Source organism: Lagenorhynchus albirostris, chromosome 8 (assembly GCF_949774975.1).
Source record: "Lagenorhynchus albirostris chromosome 8, mLagAlb1.1, whole genome shotgun sequence".
NCBI lineage: Eukaryota > Metazoa > Chordata > Mammalia > Artiodactyla > Delphinidae > Lagenorhynchus > Lagenorhynchus albirostris.
This window is the reverse complement of record NC_083102.1, coordinates 88,363,097-88,382,125: the sequence shown is the minus strand read 5'-3', so window position 1 is coordinate 88,382,125 and position 19,029 is coordinate 88,363,097. Positions and strand designations below refer to the sequence as shown.

At 46.5% G+C, this 19,029-nt stretch overlaps 1 protein-coding gene across 4 annotated transcripts in view; it reads left to right on the top strand.

Moving 5' to 3' along the window:
- Window positions 1-19,029, top strand: part of ATXN7L1 (ataxin 7 like 1) — a 239,121-nt gene that overhangs the window by 95,690 nt on the left and 124,402 nt on the right. Inside the window, exon 4 of one of the 4 annotated variants that reach the window (XM_060157271.1) lies at window positions 13,610-14,641. The exons of the other annotated variants lie outside the window; for them this stretch is intronic. Coding sequence (XP_060013254.1) covers window positions 13,610-13,692 — 83 coding nt within the window. The 3' untranslated portion in view covers window positions 13,693-14,641. Of the gene's footprint in view, window positions 1-13,609; window positions 14,642-19,029 lie in introns of those variants that run through there. 4 annotated transcript variants of the gene reach the window in all.

The window sequence follows — 19,029 nt, the reverse complement described above, 5'->3', positions numbered from 1 at the left end:
TGGAAGGCTGACACTGTAACATGACCCCCGGCTTCTGACTCATCACTGGCTCGTCCTCGCTGTATGGGCTGCTCCCTTCCATTCCTCGGAGCTGTATCAACCGAGAAAAATTAGGGGAACAGCCATCGCTTTATTTAAATGCGAGCGAAGAATGTTGCCAGCACTGATTCAAAAGGCCATCTTGGCATTGTCCCCCTCCGAAGCAATGAGCAGAACAGGGTTTTCCGAAGCAGTGTTCCCTCCCCATAGTAGTGCATCTGTGCTCTGAGAGCTGGAGTTTGGGGGCACACACATGCTTGGGGAAGACCGCATGCCAGATGACCCTCTGGAGGTTCTCGGCAGTTGTCAGTCCATCAAAGCACTCAGAGGTCTTGCAGTAAAAAACAAAAATGCGCCTCTTTCGATTTGGAGTCCCATCGCTCTGAATTTATCAGAGTTCACCCATGTGCACTGGGTGATGGTGATGATGATGATGATAATAATAATAATGGACTTTTTTGGATTAATAGTGCAGTGCCACATACAAGCCCACTCCTTCATCTGGTGTCCAAGCAGAGAAACAAAGCTCTTTTCCAATCCTGGAGGAGAAACTGGCCATGAAGAGAGCCCACTATCCCCAAACCATATCTACCATACTTTATGAGTGGAAGGGTTTTCAAGGGTGGGCTCGATTATCCATCCTTTTCACCTCGCGCCCTAATGCTAGAGCCCAACTCCCATCCAAACTGCCACTCCACCTTCACAATTTTCGTTTTGGAAGAGCATCTGGAGTATTCGCTCCGGGAGCTGATTCTGAGTGCTTTGCCTGGGGTCACTGAGAGTTCCCTCCCACAGTGTCACATATGAGGCACCATGTAGAGGCTCACCTTGGGGCTGGGGAGGGGGGCAGGGAGTCTCTAAAGAAGGTTCCCAGCCCTATTGTTTCTAAAGTCCAAGTGCTTCTTCCCATATCATGTGTATATTTACTACGGCAGGGTTTTTTTTTTCTCTTCTGGAAAAGGTGCTGTTAAGTTGATGTGGCCTCTTACCAAAGGTGGCATACTGGAATTGAGGAAATCCTGTAGTGAAGAGCTTGCCCAAGGCCTTTCCTTTGGTCTTTCATGGGGCCAGGCACTACTGAAAAATGAGTGCACATTGGGGAATTGCTGTGTGGGAGACGCGTGGGAAATAAATACATCCAGGGGAAAATGTAAATCGAGGGGAGTAAATGATGAAAAAATAAGTAAACAATTTCACTATGATGAATCTTACTTCACGTGGAATGAATAATCTTTTTTTTTTTTTTCCCAGAGAAAGCAACTCTGGTCTTTGTTTTACAAAACTGGAGCTATGGACTTCTGTCTAAGGGTTGGTTTCTGACTAACCCTGTTACTTGCTTGTTTATTAGCATCGTAGATGCTTTGCTTTTCTCTCCCAGGAATTATTTCTTCAAATTCCTGAGGCTTCTCCAGAGATGCATTTTTCTCAGATGAGTATGGCTTCCCTGGTGGAGTGGCTATGATTTTCCACTCGTCTCGCTAAGTGGCTGTCCCCACCCCGTAGGTATCCCTCTCAAACAAGCCGCCCCCATCAGGAGCCCTGCTGCCCAGTCCCCAGCAGTGAGGTCCCATTAACACCAGCCCCGACTGACCCCTGACTCAGTGGCCTGCATGGCAGTCAGCTCTAGGGCATCGTCTGATGGCGGCACTCTCTCCAGGTGCGTATGAATTAAGTCACCGGAGCGTTGAAAGAGGAAGGTCCTGGACAGCAGCTCTGAAAATTCTTGTGCCACTTTTTCAGCTGCCCGTGTCATGTGCTTACCACTGTGACACTCACCCGAGGGGGTGGTTGGTGGGAAGCCTCTGTGCTGACGACACACCTCTGCCTAGGATACTCTTTGATGGGGGGCAGTGTTGGTGATGTTTGAGAAGGATTGCGAGACCAGTGAGGAGGCCCAGGGCAGGGGGAGTGGTCCCCTGAGAGCTGCCCCAACTCTGTGGCTTGTTTGTGAGCCAGGGAACCACAGGGCTGTTTTGACCACCACAGGTGTCCGTGGCACAGGCAGAAGAGCTCTGGTCCTCTCTTTTATTTTCTTACTGCTCCATCTCCCCCGCCCCTGCTGGCCCACAGAACTTGCAGACCTATCATCAGTGCGATGTGATCAGTATCACCCCATCCTGCATTCTATTCTTTTTAGGTTGTTTGGTGTTTTTCTTTTTAATATTTCTTTCATTATTCAGCCAGCACTGGAATTGTGTTGAACTGGCAGCACAGTCCAGAGGAAGTGGTTGGTTTGGGATTGATTTGGGGGGATTTCTCAGGGGGCCTGCTTTCTACCCCAGGGACACATGGACCTATATTTTTCTTGTGTGTCTCCTGTGCAGCATTCCGCAATCATTTTTAAGAAGTGCTTGGCCCTGTGAACAAGCAGACAGAGGGTCCTATGTAAACTGTTAACTACAGAATTTGCTCGGTTCCAGGACCCTACTGATTGTAGGATGCCACATCAGTTGAATGGCACCTTTGCCCAGGTGACTAGAGCACTGCTAGGACAGTCTCTGCGTCCAGACAGTAGTGGCTAGTGGCAAGAGATGGGTATAGTGTGATAGAATAGGGCACAGTCTGGGGAATGAGCCAACCGCAGCTTCTGGTGCTGTACGACTAGGTTGTAGTTAACCCACGCACACCCCTTCTTTTCTTCCTGGAGTCAGGTACTTTACCTTCCCTTTGGGTTAGAATTTAGTTCAAAGTACAAAATAATGAAGCTATAATGGCTTGGGGAGTTTCCTGTTTCTGGTGATACCCATGACAAATGTCATATAAATTAACCTGGTCCCATAGCAACTAGGCCACACATAGAAAAAAAAAAAAATCACATCATTGCCAATTAGTAATTAAGGAGCATAGTTTTAGTTTCCAAGTGTAAAGGGTGGTGACGGGGGGCCTTACTCTTGTTTTATTTTTGATTTCTAGTTTCATTTGTGATGGCCAGGGAAAGTTATGTTACCTGTTTTATAACTTAGGATATCTCCTTTGTGATCATGCTTTTTTCTTTTTAATGTGTCATATGTTATTAGAAAACTTGTATAATCTCTCTTTTATGTGCAGGGTTCCATATATTAATTGTTTATTTTGTTATTCAAATCCTATTTATCCTCACCATTTTTGTCCGCTTGGTCTATAGTTTCTGAGAAGGGAGTTTTAAGTCTACTATGATGGTTGTGTGTCAGTCTCTCCTGAAATTCTAACACCTTTTGCAGTACAATTTTCAGGCTGTGCTATTGGATACATGTAAGTTTATGACTCATGTCATTTTAGTGGTGGAGTCTTCATCCCTATTAATGCTTTTGCCTTAGGTCCTATTTTATCTGATTAACATTGCCACCTAATTTTCTTTTGGTCAATGTGTATTTGCCTTACCTCTTTCCAATCTTTTATTTTCAACCTTTCTGTGTCATTTTGTTTTAGGTGTCTCTCTTGTAAGTAGTTTATAGCTGGCTTTTTAAAAAGTCCAATCTGATAGTGTCTTTTAATAGGTGAGTTTTATCCATTTACATTTATTGTGATATCTTTATATATTTGGACTTATCTCTGTCTTTTAATTTGCATTCTGTGTACCTTGCATTTTATTTGTTTTTGTTCTCCTTTCCTGCCTTCCCTTAAATTAGCAGTTTTCTTAACCGTCTTGCCATTTTTCCCTCTGCTAGCTTGGCCACAATAGATTTTATTTTATTTCTTTACCTATCTATTTAAATCTATCTATTTATTTAGTGCATTTAGTTTTTAACATGTATACTGAACAATAATTTTTTCTCATAAAGAATACGGTTGTTCAGGATCTCTATCTTCTCAAACAACATAGATTTTTACATACATATCCCACTTAAAGTCAACTGGTAATTACAACAAAGAATTGAAATCCTGGCTCAAAACATTGCCATGCGTTGTCAGCCTCCTGATTCCCAAGAGGATTATGATTGATTTACAAAGCATGAACTTTTTGCTAATTCACTCTGTTTTACACCCTGGGGTGTTTCGGGTCATATCTCTAGTTCAGAGTAATACATTCATTCCCAGCTCATAAAAACCTTTCAAGTTCCTGAAAATGTTCTGAAGTAGGATTGGACAAAAGAGAGCTCAGAATCACACAGCCCACTCTTAGGACCTGTTCCCATAAATCCTGTTTGTCACTTGTAATGATTTCCAGTGTGAAAATCAAGGGGTTCCTCCCTGTTAACACCTGCTTACTTATCCCTTGATGCCCCAAATTTAATGTGCATATAAGCCCCCTGGGGGTTTCTTGCTAAAATGCAGATTTGAATTCAGCAGGTTTGTGTTTCTAACATGCTCCCGGGTGATGCTGGTGCTTTTGGTCCATGGACCACACTTTGAGGAGCAAGTGCTTGGAGAATAAAATGTAGTTAGTTACAAGTGGGGCTTCGGGGCTTCCCTGGTGGCGCAGTGGTTGAGAGTCCGCCTGCCGATGCAGGGGGACACGGGTTCGTGCCCCGGTCCGGGAGGATCCCACATGCCGCGGAGCGGCTGGGCCCGTGGGCCATGGCCGCTGAGCCTGCGCGTCCGGAGCCTGTGCTCCACAGCAGGAGAGGCCACAGCAGTGAGAGGCCCGCGTGCCGCAAAAAAAAAAAAAAGTGGGGCTTCGGCTCCAGGTCAAGGTTCCTTGATACTTCACGGAACAGCAGATTCCAGAAGAAGCATTTTCTTTAGATTGACGGAGTTCGGGATCATTTCAATTTTGAAGATCTCCTTAAGGCCCTACAGAGCCCTCCCACCCCTCTCCTGGCCCAGAGCCAGAAGTAAGTGCTCATTCAGACCCATGCGATGTCCCTCTTACCTCCATCCCACTGGAGGTCAGCACAGCACATGCTTTGACTCTCAGGCTTGTCACTGTGTCATTTAGATGTGACTCTGTGAGTCAGTGCCCCGAGGAAGAGCTTGCCTGGGGCCAGGGGCAGGCTTCCTGGTAATTTATGGCTAAGACAAGCTTTTAATAGAGATACACTTTTAAACAGTAACCAGGAAAAAGGTTCTCTCTTCTTAACGGGTACCCATTTATAGGACTCAGCTGTTGAAGCTCAAGGGTAGCGTTAGGCTTAAGTTTAATCTTCTGTATACCGTAATTTACAGCACTGAGTAAAGCATTGTACGTATAACTATTTCAGTCATTTGCTATGATAAATAGCTATTGCTCTTGGCGGAACAGAAACGCCATCTCTGCTTTCCACTTATGAATACTGAATAGTCTCAGGCAGGCTTTTGCTGTAAGTTTTTAAAGGGGAAATCCCCACCGATCACATCTCCTCAGTGGCCCAAAATGTCATTTCCCTGCTGTGTGCACCAGTCAGTGCTCGATCCAGATGGCAGTTCTGCAGCACACGTGTGTTGCTGGTGAATGTTGCACAGGGCAAGCCCAACAGCTCCAGGTCCAAGCCCTGCTGAAGGCTGCAGTTTTGCACCGAATGCCTTGAGCTGTTAGGTAGGAGATTTAGCTAGTGGCAGGAAGCCACCAACAGGGATCAGGGATCTATCTTAGAGGTGATAATGTGATGCAGGAAAAATAGAAGGGGTGTGAGTCTGTTGGATTCCTGACAGTGAAAAGATGGTGTCAGCTAGGGAAACTGAAACTAATAGGGGCAAAAGGAGAGGGGAAATGCCCAGTCTATAAATCTCTAGGGATAAACTCTTGGGGAACTCAGAGACGCACATGCTTTCCACCAGACTTCCCTTAGTTCACATACTTTATTCCCTGCCAGCTGGGAGGAGGCAAAATGGATATTCAAATATGACGCTCAGGTCAAGTGAGCAGTTTGTCCCAGAAATCCAAGTCCAAGTTGGCTGGTTACCCTAGACTCAGGCTCCCAGAAATCCCCCCAGTTTCTTTCCCATGGACGACCTTTCTGCACCAGAGGGACTGAAATCTTTAGACTAGCGTTCTTTGGTTTGTCTCACATGTATGAGTACCCACTGTGTGCTCGTTAAGTACTCCAAGTATTGCACTGGATGGTGACATAAGGACTCAAGGGCGAACGTACGCAGAGATGGTGAACGAGTGAAACAGTGAGCTCTTGCCTGCTTTTGAATCCTGTGACGTAGACGGTCTTCTGCGGTCGCACTCCCAAATGCCACTTCTCAGCAGTATGTCTAGAAGATGATTCCTTTGAAAACAGAGATGAGAGACTTCTGTTCTCACTACCGCCTTTGGAGGGTGATCATATATCTTTAGAAATATCTACAGCGTCTTTACGAAGCACTCTCTCATAGCGTGTTCATTTTGATTTGAGTAACAACTCAGTAAGGTAGACTGCTGGGGGCTGGCTCCCCAGATTTGGGAGCTCAAAGAAGTTTAGCGACTTTCCTAACGTCACACAACCGATAGGGGCACAGCCGGGACTAGTCCTCAGGACTCCTGACTCTCACCCCAGGGCATTTGCCCTGAACAGAGACCCCAGTGAAAAAAAATGCACAGCAGCCATCGAATAGTGTGTCCACGATCGGAGGCAGATTCACCTTTATGAAACTTCCAACCTTTGTAGTTTCTAATTCCAGGCTCCGGGCAACGAACACATCCTCTGGCTCTCTCGTATCTCTTTCACCTGGGATCTGAGCTTTCTTTAATAAGTATTTGAAAAACAGTCTTACAGTGATGACTCTGAAAGACTGTTATTCAGTCTGCCTATAAGGTTATGATCTACCTTTTATTTCTTGGCCTGAAGATTCCATCAGAAGAAGGTTACGGTCATTTCAGCAGACGCTGAAGGCGGTGGGTTGTGTTCTGCACGCGAATAAATCCGCTCAGCATTCTGATTAGTTATAACGGGTGATGAGAGAATTGTGCAGACTGAAAACTCCACATATGTCTTTCATGCATGTAAGCCTACTAATGAGAATGGGTTTTGGCAGAAAGCTAAGCATTGATGTTCCTGCCACTGGACCTTAGAGTTGCTCGTTAGTATTCTGGGAACTGGAGTGCAGACACAGTTACAGTATGACTTGATCTTGACAGCATCTCTCATTCCCAGGCCTTCGATAAGTTTGTTAAACAGGAAGATGAGAGAAAGCAATCTGGAGAGAGGATTGTATAGAAGTGGCTCAAGAGACCTGGCACTTTAGGACTCCTTGGAAACCTTGCTGTGACCTCCCACCTCTCCTTACCCATCTGTGGAATGGGCATGGTGACTGTGCTCCAAGGTTATTATTCCAAATGATAAACTTGAGAACACCTTGGCATGTGACTTGTGCTATAAATACTCCTCGCTGCCACGTGGAAAATAGGAGTTTTCAGCTGAAGTGTATAATGAGGTGAGGCAGGGAACATCAGTCCCTGGCAGCAGGAGTGTTGCCAGAGGTGGGAGGTGTGCGGGGAGGGGTCCAGATGCTCGCCTAAGGAAGGAGAACAGAGAGACCGTCTGTGAAGCATCTGGGGGCATCATGGTGGAATGTTGAAAACAAACAAACACAGAATAAGCGTTTGGACGTCTGGCCTGAACTTTGAAACCAGTCAGGGGGATTGGAGATGAGCCTGTGTCTTTTCACATTGCAGGCTTTGTGCTCCAGCTCCGGGCATCCACTGAATCCAGAGGCCTGGGAAGGAGAAAGGCCTGGCCTAACCAGGACCCACGTGGGCTTCAGCTGCTGTGTTTGAAGGCGGGTTGTGTTGGAAAGGTAGCAGCAAGGGGTTAGCGCCAGCCAGAGCCTGAAGCCAAGCTGTCTGGGCGTGACTGTGGCTCTGCCACTGACCAGCTAGGTGACCTTCAGCCGAAGCCTCAATCGCTCTGTGCCTCAGTTTCCCCATCTACAAAATGAGGATAATATTAGTACCTGTCTCAAAGACTGTCAGGAGGATAAAATGAGTCGATACCAGCACAATGCTTAGAATAGGCACCTGGCATCTGTATATGTAAGCGTAGCGAAGCACTTCCCCAGCCTTGTGAATTCCGGCACATGGCGGAGAAGAAACACGAAGTGGATGGGCTGAGGAACGTTCACCTCCAGAGGACTGAGTCTATCAACCATGAATTATATGGTCAATTCCCAGAGAGGAAGCATCAGCTGGAAAGAAGGAAGACGGGTCACAGCCAGAATGATGCCCAGCCTTGGCTGGACCAGCGGCTGTAGGGAGAGGCATGGTGGAGGACTCAGGTTATGCTCGGGTCTTGAAACCAACTTGAAACTCCAGTGTGCCTTCTCCCTGCCCCCAGGGAAGTTGGAAGCTTTGGGTGGAGGGAGGTCTGTATCCACAAAAGCAGATTCCAGTGGCCAGTGTCCTAGGAATTTTTATCTCCTTATCTTACACAAGTCAGTCTTTCCCAGAGTCATTTGCTGATATGGTATCTCTGCTGTGGAATCCTACAGAATCATTCTCCTGTTATCTGTCTGCCTCAACATGGGGAAAAAAATCCCTCTCATCTGGAACTCTTGTCTAATGCCTGACATCCTGCCTCACAGCAGTGTGTGGGCAGGTCTGCTCTGTGCTGTACACATCTTCAGAATGGCTGGATTTCAGGCTTTCAGAGCAAGTGTCTTTAAATCCGCTGGTGAAAGGAGACAGCAGTCATCTGCCGGTTGGTGTTTGCCAAAATGTGGCCTCATAACAGAATGAAGTGATGGCTGCTGGCATGAAACCTGGTTCCCCCTGGGAGTACACCCAGCCTGAACAGCTCCTTTAAAACCAGAAACAATTTGTCATCTTTGATTCTCTTCCAGCACTGTCCCTGTCACAGGTAGATAAATGAGGCGGCGTATGGGTGTCCAAATGCAGGATCATCTAATCCCAGCGGTTTCCCGTGGAGCCATCGCTCCGTGAGGGTGGAGAGCACAATGGGATGGTCCCCAGCTTCGGCATTGTAACCATCAGCAAATTGTTTCCTCGCGTGTGCCATTTATATGTGTGAAATGCTTTCTCAGAATCTCGCAGCCTCCAGCGTGCCTTCGATAGGTGCGTTCCCCATTTCAGAATCCTGAAATAAATCATAACACTGGTAAGCTCAACATCTCATGTCTGTAGTTCCGTGGAATGCCACTAATCAAATCAGTGTCTCAGCAGAAGCCAACAAGCACCCCTGAATTAGAACTAGGGGTTGGACTTGATGTTCTAAAAAGCCTTGATTACAGAAAGCCGATGGTGAAGGAGGACGTATTTGGGTTCACCTCAAGTTGCGTGCTCTGTATGTGGCTTGAAAGATACCTGTGTGGCTTTCTACACAGCCCACGTGGACTTCAGATTTTCTCAGCTGCATAAAACTAAAGTCACCAGGTTATTCCCAAGAATGCAACAGGCAGAAGCGGTCTCCTGATGCCTCTTAGCTGCCTCGTGGGTGAGCTGTGGCGCCCCCGTAAATGAACGCTAGGCCTGTGTGGTGGATAAACTTGGCTGGCCAGGGCAGGCCTTTTGCTTGTGTCAAGGGGCTGAGTGTGTTACGGTCCAGCCAGACAGCTTTGGTTTCTTCTGTGGCCACCAGTGATACCTTCCACCCCTGCAGCAGCCGGGTTAACTGGGCATCCATCATCCCGAGGGCCCAGGCTTGGCTGGATTAACTCAACTTCATGCGTAACCACAGGAAAGTTATCTGCCCCAATAGTGTTTCAGTGAATCCTTGAACGTCACTGAAGCGGCCTGAGAAAGGAACAAATGTGGAGCATCTTCTCAAAGCGAGATCTGCTGAGCATCGAGCAGATTCTCACACAGTGCCGGTGACCCGGAAGAGTTGGTGGCCAGTTCCTCATGACCCATGGTACTGACGGAGGAATGCAGCGTGAACTTTAATGTTTAAAAATAAATCCCCCAATTGAGCTTTAGCCAGTGGTTCATACTAGCGGTCTTCTAGGAGAGGGTATATTTCCTTTTATGTTCCCCCAATTAATGAGCAGCAAAATGACCCAGTGGGGCTTCGACTACAGCACAGGATAATTCGCGTGGGGTTAAAAGATGGGTCTGGGGCTTCCCTGGTGGCGCAGTGGTTGAGAGTCCGCCTGCCGATGCAGGGGACGCAGGTTCGTGCCCCGGTCCGGGAGGATCCCACATGCCGCGGAACGGCTGGGCCCGTGAGCCATGGCCACTGAGCCTGCGCGTCCGGAGCCTATGCTCTACAACGGGAGAGGCCACAGCAGTGAGAGGCCCGCGTACCGCAAAAATAAAAAAAAAAGATGGGTCTGGGTCCCTGTTCCTGCCTCTTCCAGCCTCTGTTCTTCACCTATATAGCCTGTTTGCTGCATCTACTTTATAAGGTTGGGGAGGATCAAATGAGTTAACAAATGTAGAGATATCGAGTCCAGTCATAGGAAGCACGATACATCTTAGCTCTAAGGCTGAATAAGGCATCTTACTTACAGAAAAAGAGGGGAGGAAGTGTGACTTCATGGAAGATGATGAAACAACAGAATAGCTTGTTCGTTAAAAGACAGGCACAAAACGAAGTGAATCTTTAAGGTAGTTCTGCATTTCATTCATGGTGGGATCACATAATCTTTTTTTTTTTTTTAAGCTAAAAAGGCTGAGCCAGCTGTACATGATATATTAAACCCACACATTTACTTACTTTAGAAAAGTTACTATTTTGAGAGTATGATCATTCCTGGAAAAAAAAACAATTTTGGTGTGCCTCCTGTCCATTGAAAAGACTCCTTACATGTAAAGAGTGGTTTCCGTTCCTTGAATCTGTGTCTTCGAGTTCTCCTCTCTTCTCACGCTTTGTCACAAAGCAAGGGAAGGGAGGACCGTGAAATCCTTGAGGAAGGAGTTCCTTCCAGTTCCGCTTCATCGCCCCAGAGTGTCTGGCAAATAGTAGGCACTCAGTCAACGTCTTATGAATGAATGGATGAATGAATGATTTAGATACTTAATCCTTTAAGTCAGTGATATTCAGCCTTTAGCCGTGCATCAGAATTGTTCCTTTGGGGGTGGTGGGAGGGGTTCGTTTAAATACAGGTGACTGGGTCCCACCCCCAGAGTTTCTGCCTCAGTGGGTCTGGGGTCAGGCCCGAGAACTTGCATTTCCACCAAGCCAGCAGGTGATGCGGATTCTGTTCCCCCAGGGATTGTACTTTGAGAACCACTGCTTTGAGGTCCACTCCACTTTTCCAAGCCTTCCAAAATATTGACATCTGTAACTGTCTGACCTTGCCCCGTAAAACTGAGATATAAAATTGCTAGGGTTTGATCAGATGGAAGAGCTGCCTGAATTATTTTTTTACCAAAAACTACATCGTGCCTCTTGTACGATTATGAGAGAAGCGAGAATGGGATCTCCTCCTCCTTTATGACTGTGGCAGGACACAGCCAGCGGGCTGGGGTAGCGGGGCGCACCTTGCAACATTTAAGCCAGATTACATCTCCATCCAGTTCTGGAATCCACACTTAGTGTCAGATGCACTTAACTGCAAAGTTGAAACGAGACATGACCTTTTGCAGAAGCTGCAGATGAGCAGAAAGGGTACAGGAGAGGCGCATATGATACATAAGGGAACACGTTATTTTGGTTATTTTGCAAAGTCTTTTCCTGCTGCCTGTCGGCCTAAGTAAAGTCATTAAGCCCCACCGAGTTCACAGACGAGGGAATTGCATAGCCTGAGGAAGGCTGCTCTCTGCAAAGAGTCATTCTCCTAATGCCAGATGTCACTTTGGACCGTAGGCAGGGAGCTAGAATTCCAAACCCAGGCCACAGGGGAGCTCCTCCCTTACATCCCCCTCTGGTCGGGAAAGAGCCCTCGAGACTGTGGGGACCCACAGTAGAAGCCGGGGACAGACAGTAGAGGGTACCAGAGGGACATCAGACTCCCTGAACAGAAAGGAGATCAAGATGGAACCTGAAAAGGGAATTGAAGGGACGGAGGGGATCAAGGCCTTCCTCTGAGGTAGTGAGAGTGTATTAGTAACCTACTGCTACGTAACAAGTGACCCCAACATTTAGCCACTTGAAACAATAAATATTTATTGTCAAGACGTGGGAGCAGCTTAGCTGGGTGGTTCTTGCTCAGGGTCTCTCGTGAGGTTGCAGTCAAGCTGTCTTCCAGGGCTGCTGTCATCCGAAGGCTTGGCCGGCGCCTGAAGACCCACTTCCAAGGTGGCCCGCTCACCTGGCTGGTGGCAGGAGGCCTCGGTTCCTTGCTCTCAGTACCTTAGGCCTCCCCATAGGGCTGCTGACAGCATAGCGGTTCACTGCCCCCAGAGCCAACGATCTGAGGAAGAGGAGGGAGAGTCCAAAGGCCATTTATGACGTCTTCTCAGGAGTGATACACTGTCAGCCACTTCTGCTTGATGCTATCCGTTAGAAACAAGTCCCTAGGTCCAGCCCATAGTCTTGGGGAAGGCAGTGAGGCTCCACCTCCTGAAGGAGTGCCACCACAAAGAGAGAGCCTCTTTCATCCTCCTCTTGCCGGGCTCAGGAGAGCACAAGGGTGATTAATAAAGGATCTTTGGTGAAAAACGGTGGGAGCTTTTAAAAGGACCCCAGAATGGCTGTGGGAGTTTTGCCTGATTGAGCTGAGGATGGGTGGTGGTGGGGGGGGAAGAGGCATTGGAAACTCTCTGAGGGCTTTGAGCCCACCATCCTATAGGGGTCACGTGGGCCCCTTCTCTCTTGCTTAGAAAGGACTGAAGCCACCTCTGAGTCCCAGGGCTCAGGCTTGGTTCCAGAGAAGAGGGAGAAGAGGCTGGCTGCTTAGAGACAACTCTGTGCTGGTGAGAGAGCGATAAACAGCACTGCGCGTCTCCTCCTAGATTCTCTGCCTGCCAGGTCCCCAGTAGGGGAAGAACAGGGATTTCAGGCTGCAGTGATGTCTTGGAATAAAGAGGGGCTTCTGAGCTGTGCCTCTCAGGAAGGATATTTGGGGGGCAGGGGACGTTAGGAAGCAGGAGGGAGAGAAGCCTCGCTCTTTTTTATTGAAGTGATCCCACCCAGGACGATGGCTCGGTGCCACCAGGCATGACCGCGGCCAACCCTTTGTGGCTGTGGCTTCTGGGTACCACACAGACACCCTCTCCCGGGGGGCAGATGTTTATGTGGCCACCCCCAGCTCTGTAAGTGGATTCCACTTAGCTGTCTGCTCTTGATGCCAAACCCTTGGTGGTCATATTGTACTGTGTCTCTTCTTATCTTCCCCATCATCCCCAGGGAATAAGCTAATCAAACTTGCTGATGATTTTACACTGAGAAGGAGATAGCTAATAACTTGGATGACAAGTATTAGAATACAATGTGATGTGGATAAATTGGGTCCGTGTATTAAGGGCTATAAAATGAGATTCCATCAAGGCATGAATAATGGTGCCTGTGGAAAGGATTAATCAAATATCCCATTCAAAGGTATAGGAATTCTGGTCAGATAGCTCCTGTTTAATTACACTGCTGACCGCACACACACCCCCACTCCATTCCCCCTGAAACTGCTTTCCACTAGGAGATATATGGAAAAGAGTTTAGAGAAAAGAATTGAAAAATTGGGACATACGTTTTGATAGAACAAGATCATGAAGACAGATTTAAAGCAACCAGTGTTTAATTTAGGAAAAAAAAAAAAAGGCATTTGGCATGAGTAATCATTTACAAATGTCATTTCCAGAGGAGCCCTGTTGACACCATTCAGCAAATGCCAACAGAGCATTTACTTTCCAAAGGGAGAAAACAAGACAAGAGAAATGAAGGCATCTTCCGGAAAGGATCGGAGAACAGCCAAGCCGTCGAGAAGAAGCAGGTTTGAAGTGAACAATACAGAAGGTAGACTCAGCTTCTGAAAGATCTTGGAGGACTAGCATTATCTGGAGAAGGCTTCCTGGGAGAGGAGACTCCTGCAGAGCCCTGAAGTGTGGGCAAGCTTCCGTGTACTGCAAATTCGTGAGCACACTCTGGTGACAGGGTTTAGGGAGAAAATGGGCTGGAGCAGAGCAGGGGGCACCCGTGGGATTCTTCTCGCCATTTCTACCACCACCACTCTGGTCCAAGCTATCATCACCTGTCACCTGGACAACTACAGAAGCCCTCCAGCTGTTTTCCCTGCGTCCACTCTTGCCCCTCTACAATTCATTCTGCACACAGAAGTTAGAATCAAAGAAGTTAATCATGTCATTCTCTTAACTTGTGTCTACCCATTGCTCTGAAGCTCAAAGTAAAAATCATTGTCATGGCTACACAGTCTTGCATGGTCTGAACCACATCCTGTGCTGGGCTCCCTTTCAGTCTCTATATGCCAGTCAAGCTGGCCTTTAAAATTTCAGCACATTGGGTCTTCCTGCCACAGGGCCCTTGCATGTGCTTTTCCTTTTCTGTATATGATTTTCTTTCATCCCCTCTTCCCAAAACTCTGACTCATCCTTCAGAATGCATCTTAATGATTACTTCCTCTTGAAAGACTTCCTGATTTTCATAACTAGGTCCACTTTCCCTCATACCTTAAAAGCAAATGTTTGTGGTGTAAACATATAATTAATATCTCCCCTACTAGGCCACAAGTTCTATGAGGGTAGGGACCCAGACTTTGCATCCCCCAGAGCCTAGCACAGTTTCAATAGATATGTATTGACTGCATCATGACATTTAATTAGGAATGATGAGACTAGTTGCAAAATTCTACTTGACCAGTATGTAAGAGCATGCCATTATGAATTCTTACTGGCAGGAAAACCTGAATTCCTGTCCAGACTCTGCCACCTGCTGGCTATGCTGGTATGAATAAATCCCAGATCCTCTCAGAACCTGTTTCCTCCTCTGTAAAATGAAGGTACCAATAGCCACCTCACATGGTTGTAGCAAGAAATTAATGAAATAATATAAAAGCATTTTCAACTGTAAAACCAGGCATAAATATGCCCCATCCTTTTTCCTAGTGCCTGGCACACTGGGTCATTAAATATCTATAAGATGGAGGGATGGATGGATGGATGGATGGATGGGTGGATGGTTGAACAGATTATCATTTATGGAACCAGTACAGGAGCCAAGAAGGGAACCTGGCGTAAGGACAGCATGATGGAAGCCAAAAGAGGAGAGAATTTCAAGAAGTAGGAGGAGTCGTGTTGATCACCCGGAATACCCCATACAGTAGAGCAGGCAAGAAGAATGAGGGGAAAACTCATTTAATTTGAGTAGGAGGAAGTCAGTGGTGACCTCAGGGCGTGTCCTGTTCAGCCTTTTCTTGTTATCTGTGCTTTCAATGACATGCCTTAATTGTAACTTAATCACTTTACTGATTTTTATCTTTTTGGGGGGGGAAATCAAATTGATTTGCACATACAGCAAAATTGGCCAGATTACTCCAGCTACTGCCGGCAGGTGCTGACAAGTGCAGAAGTGAACGTCAGAGGATAAGAAAATACACTAAACATTTATTTTAATAAGGCCTAGAAAACCTTAGTTATTTAATAAATTGCCATGGATAATTTGGTTTCAGTTTCAAGGGCTGTTTCATTTTTAACTCCCTGCGTTCTAGTCGGAATAGGGCTGTATGTGTAGGCAGGGACCTGTGATGTGAGATCCATCTGAGGGCAACTGCTCGTTCCTGTGAGCATTTTTCTGTCTCTTTAATCGTACCTCACTACCTACCACCACCATCCACGCAGAGTAAGTCACTCTAACACACACACACACACACACACACACACACACACACACACACACACACACACACACACACACACACACACACTCTAGCTGAGCTCCTGGTCCTTTTGATTGGTTACTCCTGCATCATGGCGACTTGGACTCACCTTCCTGCCAGGCCCTGATCCAGCCAGTCTGTTTGTCCAGAGACAGGACAAAATCCCCTGCTTCAGACAGAAGAGTGTGATGGCTCACAGCCCAGCTCTGCTTCATCTAGCGCCCGCCCTCTCCTAGCTTAAATCTCAAGTGTAGAAAATGGGTATAATCGTGCTTCCTCAGAGAGGTGGTGTGAAGATTAAATGCCATAATGCATGTAACGTGCTTAGGCCGAGCCCAACCCAGCCTTAGAAGTGAATTAATAGAAGCCCGGAAGCCATGGTAGATTTAACTCCCTTTCCAAGTTCTGCTCTATCTTTGAGCATCGCTGCTGGGCCCCAGCCCAGCCTCCCCTTGAGAAATTTCACATGGTGGGTATTTCGTACAGCGGGGAGCTCTTAGAGGCTGGAGTTGGAAATCTTGAGAAGAGGAGTCCACGAAGGACTTTGGGGTGGGGGCTGGAGTTGGGGGGCAGGGACAAGAGAAGCCTTCAAGGAAGAGCTCTGTGGCATTTTTAGTGATCCAGAGATGAGGCCTGGAACCAGCAGGAGCCAGCCAGGAAGGCAGAGGGTTAGACTTGAAACATCAGAGTAACACTGTCACAGAGCCCAGGCAGGAAGGAATTCCAAGAAGGAGTATCAAGCGTTTCAGAAAGGTAAACCAGACAATAACTAAGAAAAAAATCTTCTGAATCACATATGCCTTTTCAGCGAATTCAGGTTAATTTGGTTTTGAGAATTTTAAACACATACATTGTATTGGAAATGCCCTAGAGCGTTGTAACAACCAGGGTTGGAAATCACTTTACCATCTACATGCTAAGAACAGGAGCCAATCTTTTTTTTTCTTTTTTTTTTTTTTGCGGTACGCGGGCCTCTCACTGTTGTGGCCTCTCCCGTTGCGGAGCACAGGCTCCGGACGCGCAGGCTCAGCGGCCATGGCTCACGGGCCCAGCCGCTCCGCGGCATGTGGGATCTTCCTGGATCGGGACACGAACCCATGTGCCCTGCATCGGCAGGCGGATTCCCAACCACTGCGCCACCAGGGAAGCCCCAGGAGCCAGTCTTGCCAGCAGATTTTAAAACCTCCTGAGCCCAGGAGAGAAGTCAGCCTTGCTGTCGAATCTGCACTAAGCCCTTCTTCTGATTACCTTCCACCATGGCTCCTTCCCAGCCCCACTGTTAGCAGTGAGGAGGACGCACACTCCTGATTTCTTTCACAAATACAATCCCTAAAAGAACCAAGGAAAGCAAGAAGAATAGAGAACCAGGATGGGACCAGTTAAGGCCTCTGTCTAATTACTTTTATCCCCGCCATGTCTTTCAGGCCCCTTTTGTGGCTGTACAACTAATGCTGTAGTAAAGTTTTAAAGGTTGTGTCTGTGGCCTATTGGGTTTGAAGAGTGCCTTGACCTTGGTTGTTCTCTCTCGGCTTTTTTTTTTTAATTGAAATATAGTTGATTTACAATGTTGTGTTAGTTTCAGGTGTACAGTAAAGTGATTCAGTTAGACATATACATATAAATATATATATACTTTTTTTACATTCTCTTCCGTTATAGGTTATTACAAGATATTGAGTAGAGTTCCCTGTGCTCTACAGTAAGTCCTTGTTGGTTATCTCTTTTATATATAGTAGTGTGTATATTTTAAGACGTTCTTGACTTTTGGATTTTTTTTATTGTATCCATCAGTTTGGGAGCTTTTTTCTTTCCAGTGCACATCAAAACAGTCCCCATACGTATTTAAGTTTAAGCGTTAAAAAACCTTCCATCTCCGAGTATGACACTGTTCATTTCTTTTGTCCATTGTGTGGGTGCCATAGCCCTGGAGCATATAATTTAGGGTCCTGGACTTATCGGGGGTGTCTGGAGGTCACCGTTAAGTGGATACATTTCTTTTGTAAGTCAATATTTGATAAAGCCTTTTGAAAATGCTAATAAGTATGTTCATGTGACTGCCTGCTAAGATTAAAGAAAAAAATGTAAAGCTTGCTTTTATTGCTCCAAACCATAAGTAAATGACCAGATCTCTCTTCCTTTCATCTATCATTTATATTTATTACATTTGGCGAGTCTGGTTAGTGGTTTAGATTCCTTAGGTTTTTACTACATCCAGGCTTCTATTATGCAATCATCTCTGATAAAACCTAATGGGATACAACCCTGGACCCTGGAGCATAACGTGATTCCAGAGCCCATTGCAAATGTGTTCCCTACTAAAGCAAACTATAGTGGAAGACATTAAAGAGAAGCATTCCTCGGTCACTTCCAGTTGCAAAAAAAAAAATTTCAAAAATCACTAGTTCCACAGAGAGCTCCCCCCAGATCACGTTTTTCTCCCTGCTTCATTTACTTCTATCGTGAGAGCTCCCTTTGCCCACACACTCATGAGAAAGCGATTATGGTGGGTCATGCCCTCCTTAAGAACATAGCTTGCATACAGGTTTTTTTAAAACAGGTGATTATTTGCATTAAGAATGCATGCACTTGGATGTGTTGGCATGCACCAAGGGCAAAACCCAGACAGCAGGAAGCTGCAGGTTAGACAACCTGAGTCTTCAACAGATAAACTGTACGGGAAATAGATGGAGGGAAGTGGTCACTTGAAAGAAGCTTAAAAGACATCTAAAAAATGGGCAAAACTTAAACAACAGTGTCTAAGGATACACACTAGGGTGATAAAACCATAAATAAACATAAGGAAATACAGTAAGTCCCCTACCTACGAAGGAGTTCCGTTCCGAGAGTGCATTCGTAAGTCCAATTTGTTTGTAAGTCCAACAAAGTTAGCCTAGGTACCCAACTAACACAATCAGCTACACTGTACCTGTTAAATCACTGCTGCTTTTACGCTTGCTTCCGGACATCCTGGGCTTGAAGTAAAGATACTGTATTACTGTACTCTGTACAGTACTGTAAAGCACACAAAAGCACAACCACTTGTAGAGGATACACACACATGACAATGCACGCCAGACACGTGAACTGACTTACGCGATCGGACACATGAACGCATGTTCGCATCGTTGAAATTTTGCAACTTGAAGGTTTGTATGTAGGGACTTACTGTAAAGACCGTAAGTCAAGAGTGTGGCTACTTTGGAAGGAGGGAGGGGCTGCGATTGGGACAGATGCACAGAGGGGCCCTGGTGGGCGGCAAGGTTCTCTTCCTCCACCTGGTATCCACTACGAGGGTGTTTGCCTTCTAATCATTCCCAATGCGATGCATTTGTTTTGTGCGGGTTTGAGTGTCTGTGCTTTATTTGGAAATACAAAGTTTTCATTTAATGAGTCCACTTGGGGTTGACATTATCTACAGTCTTTCAGGAATTTAGCTTTGGGGTG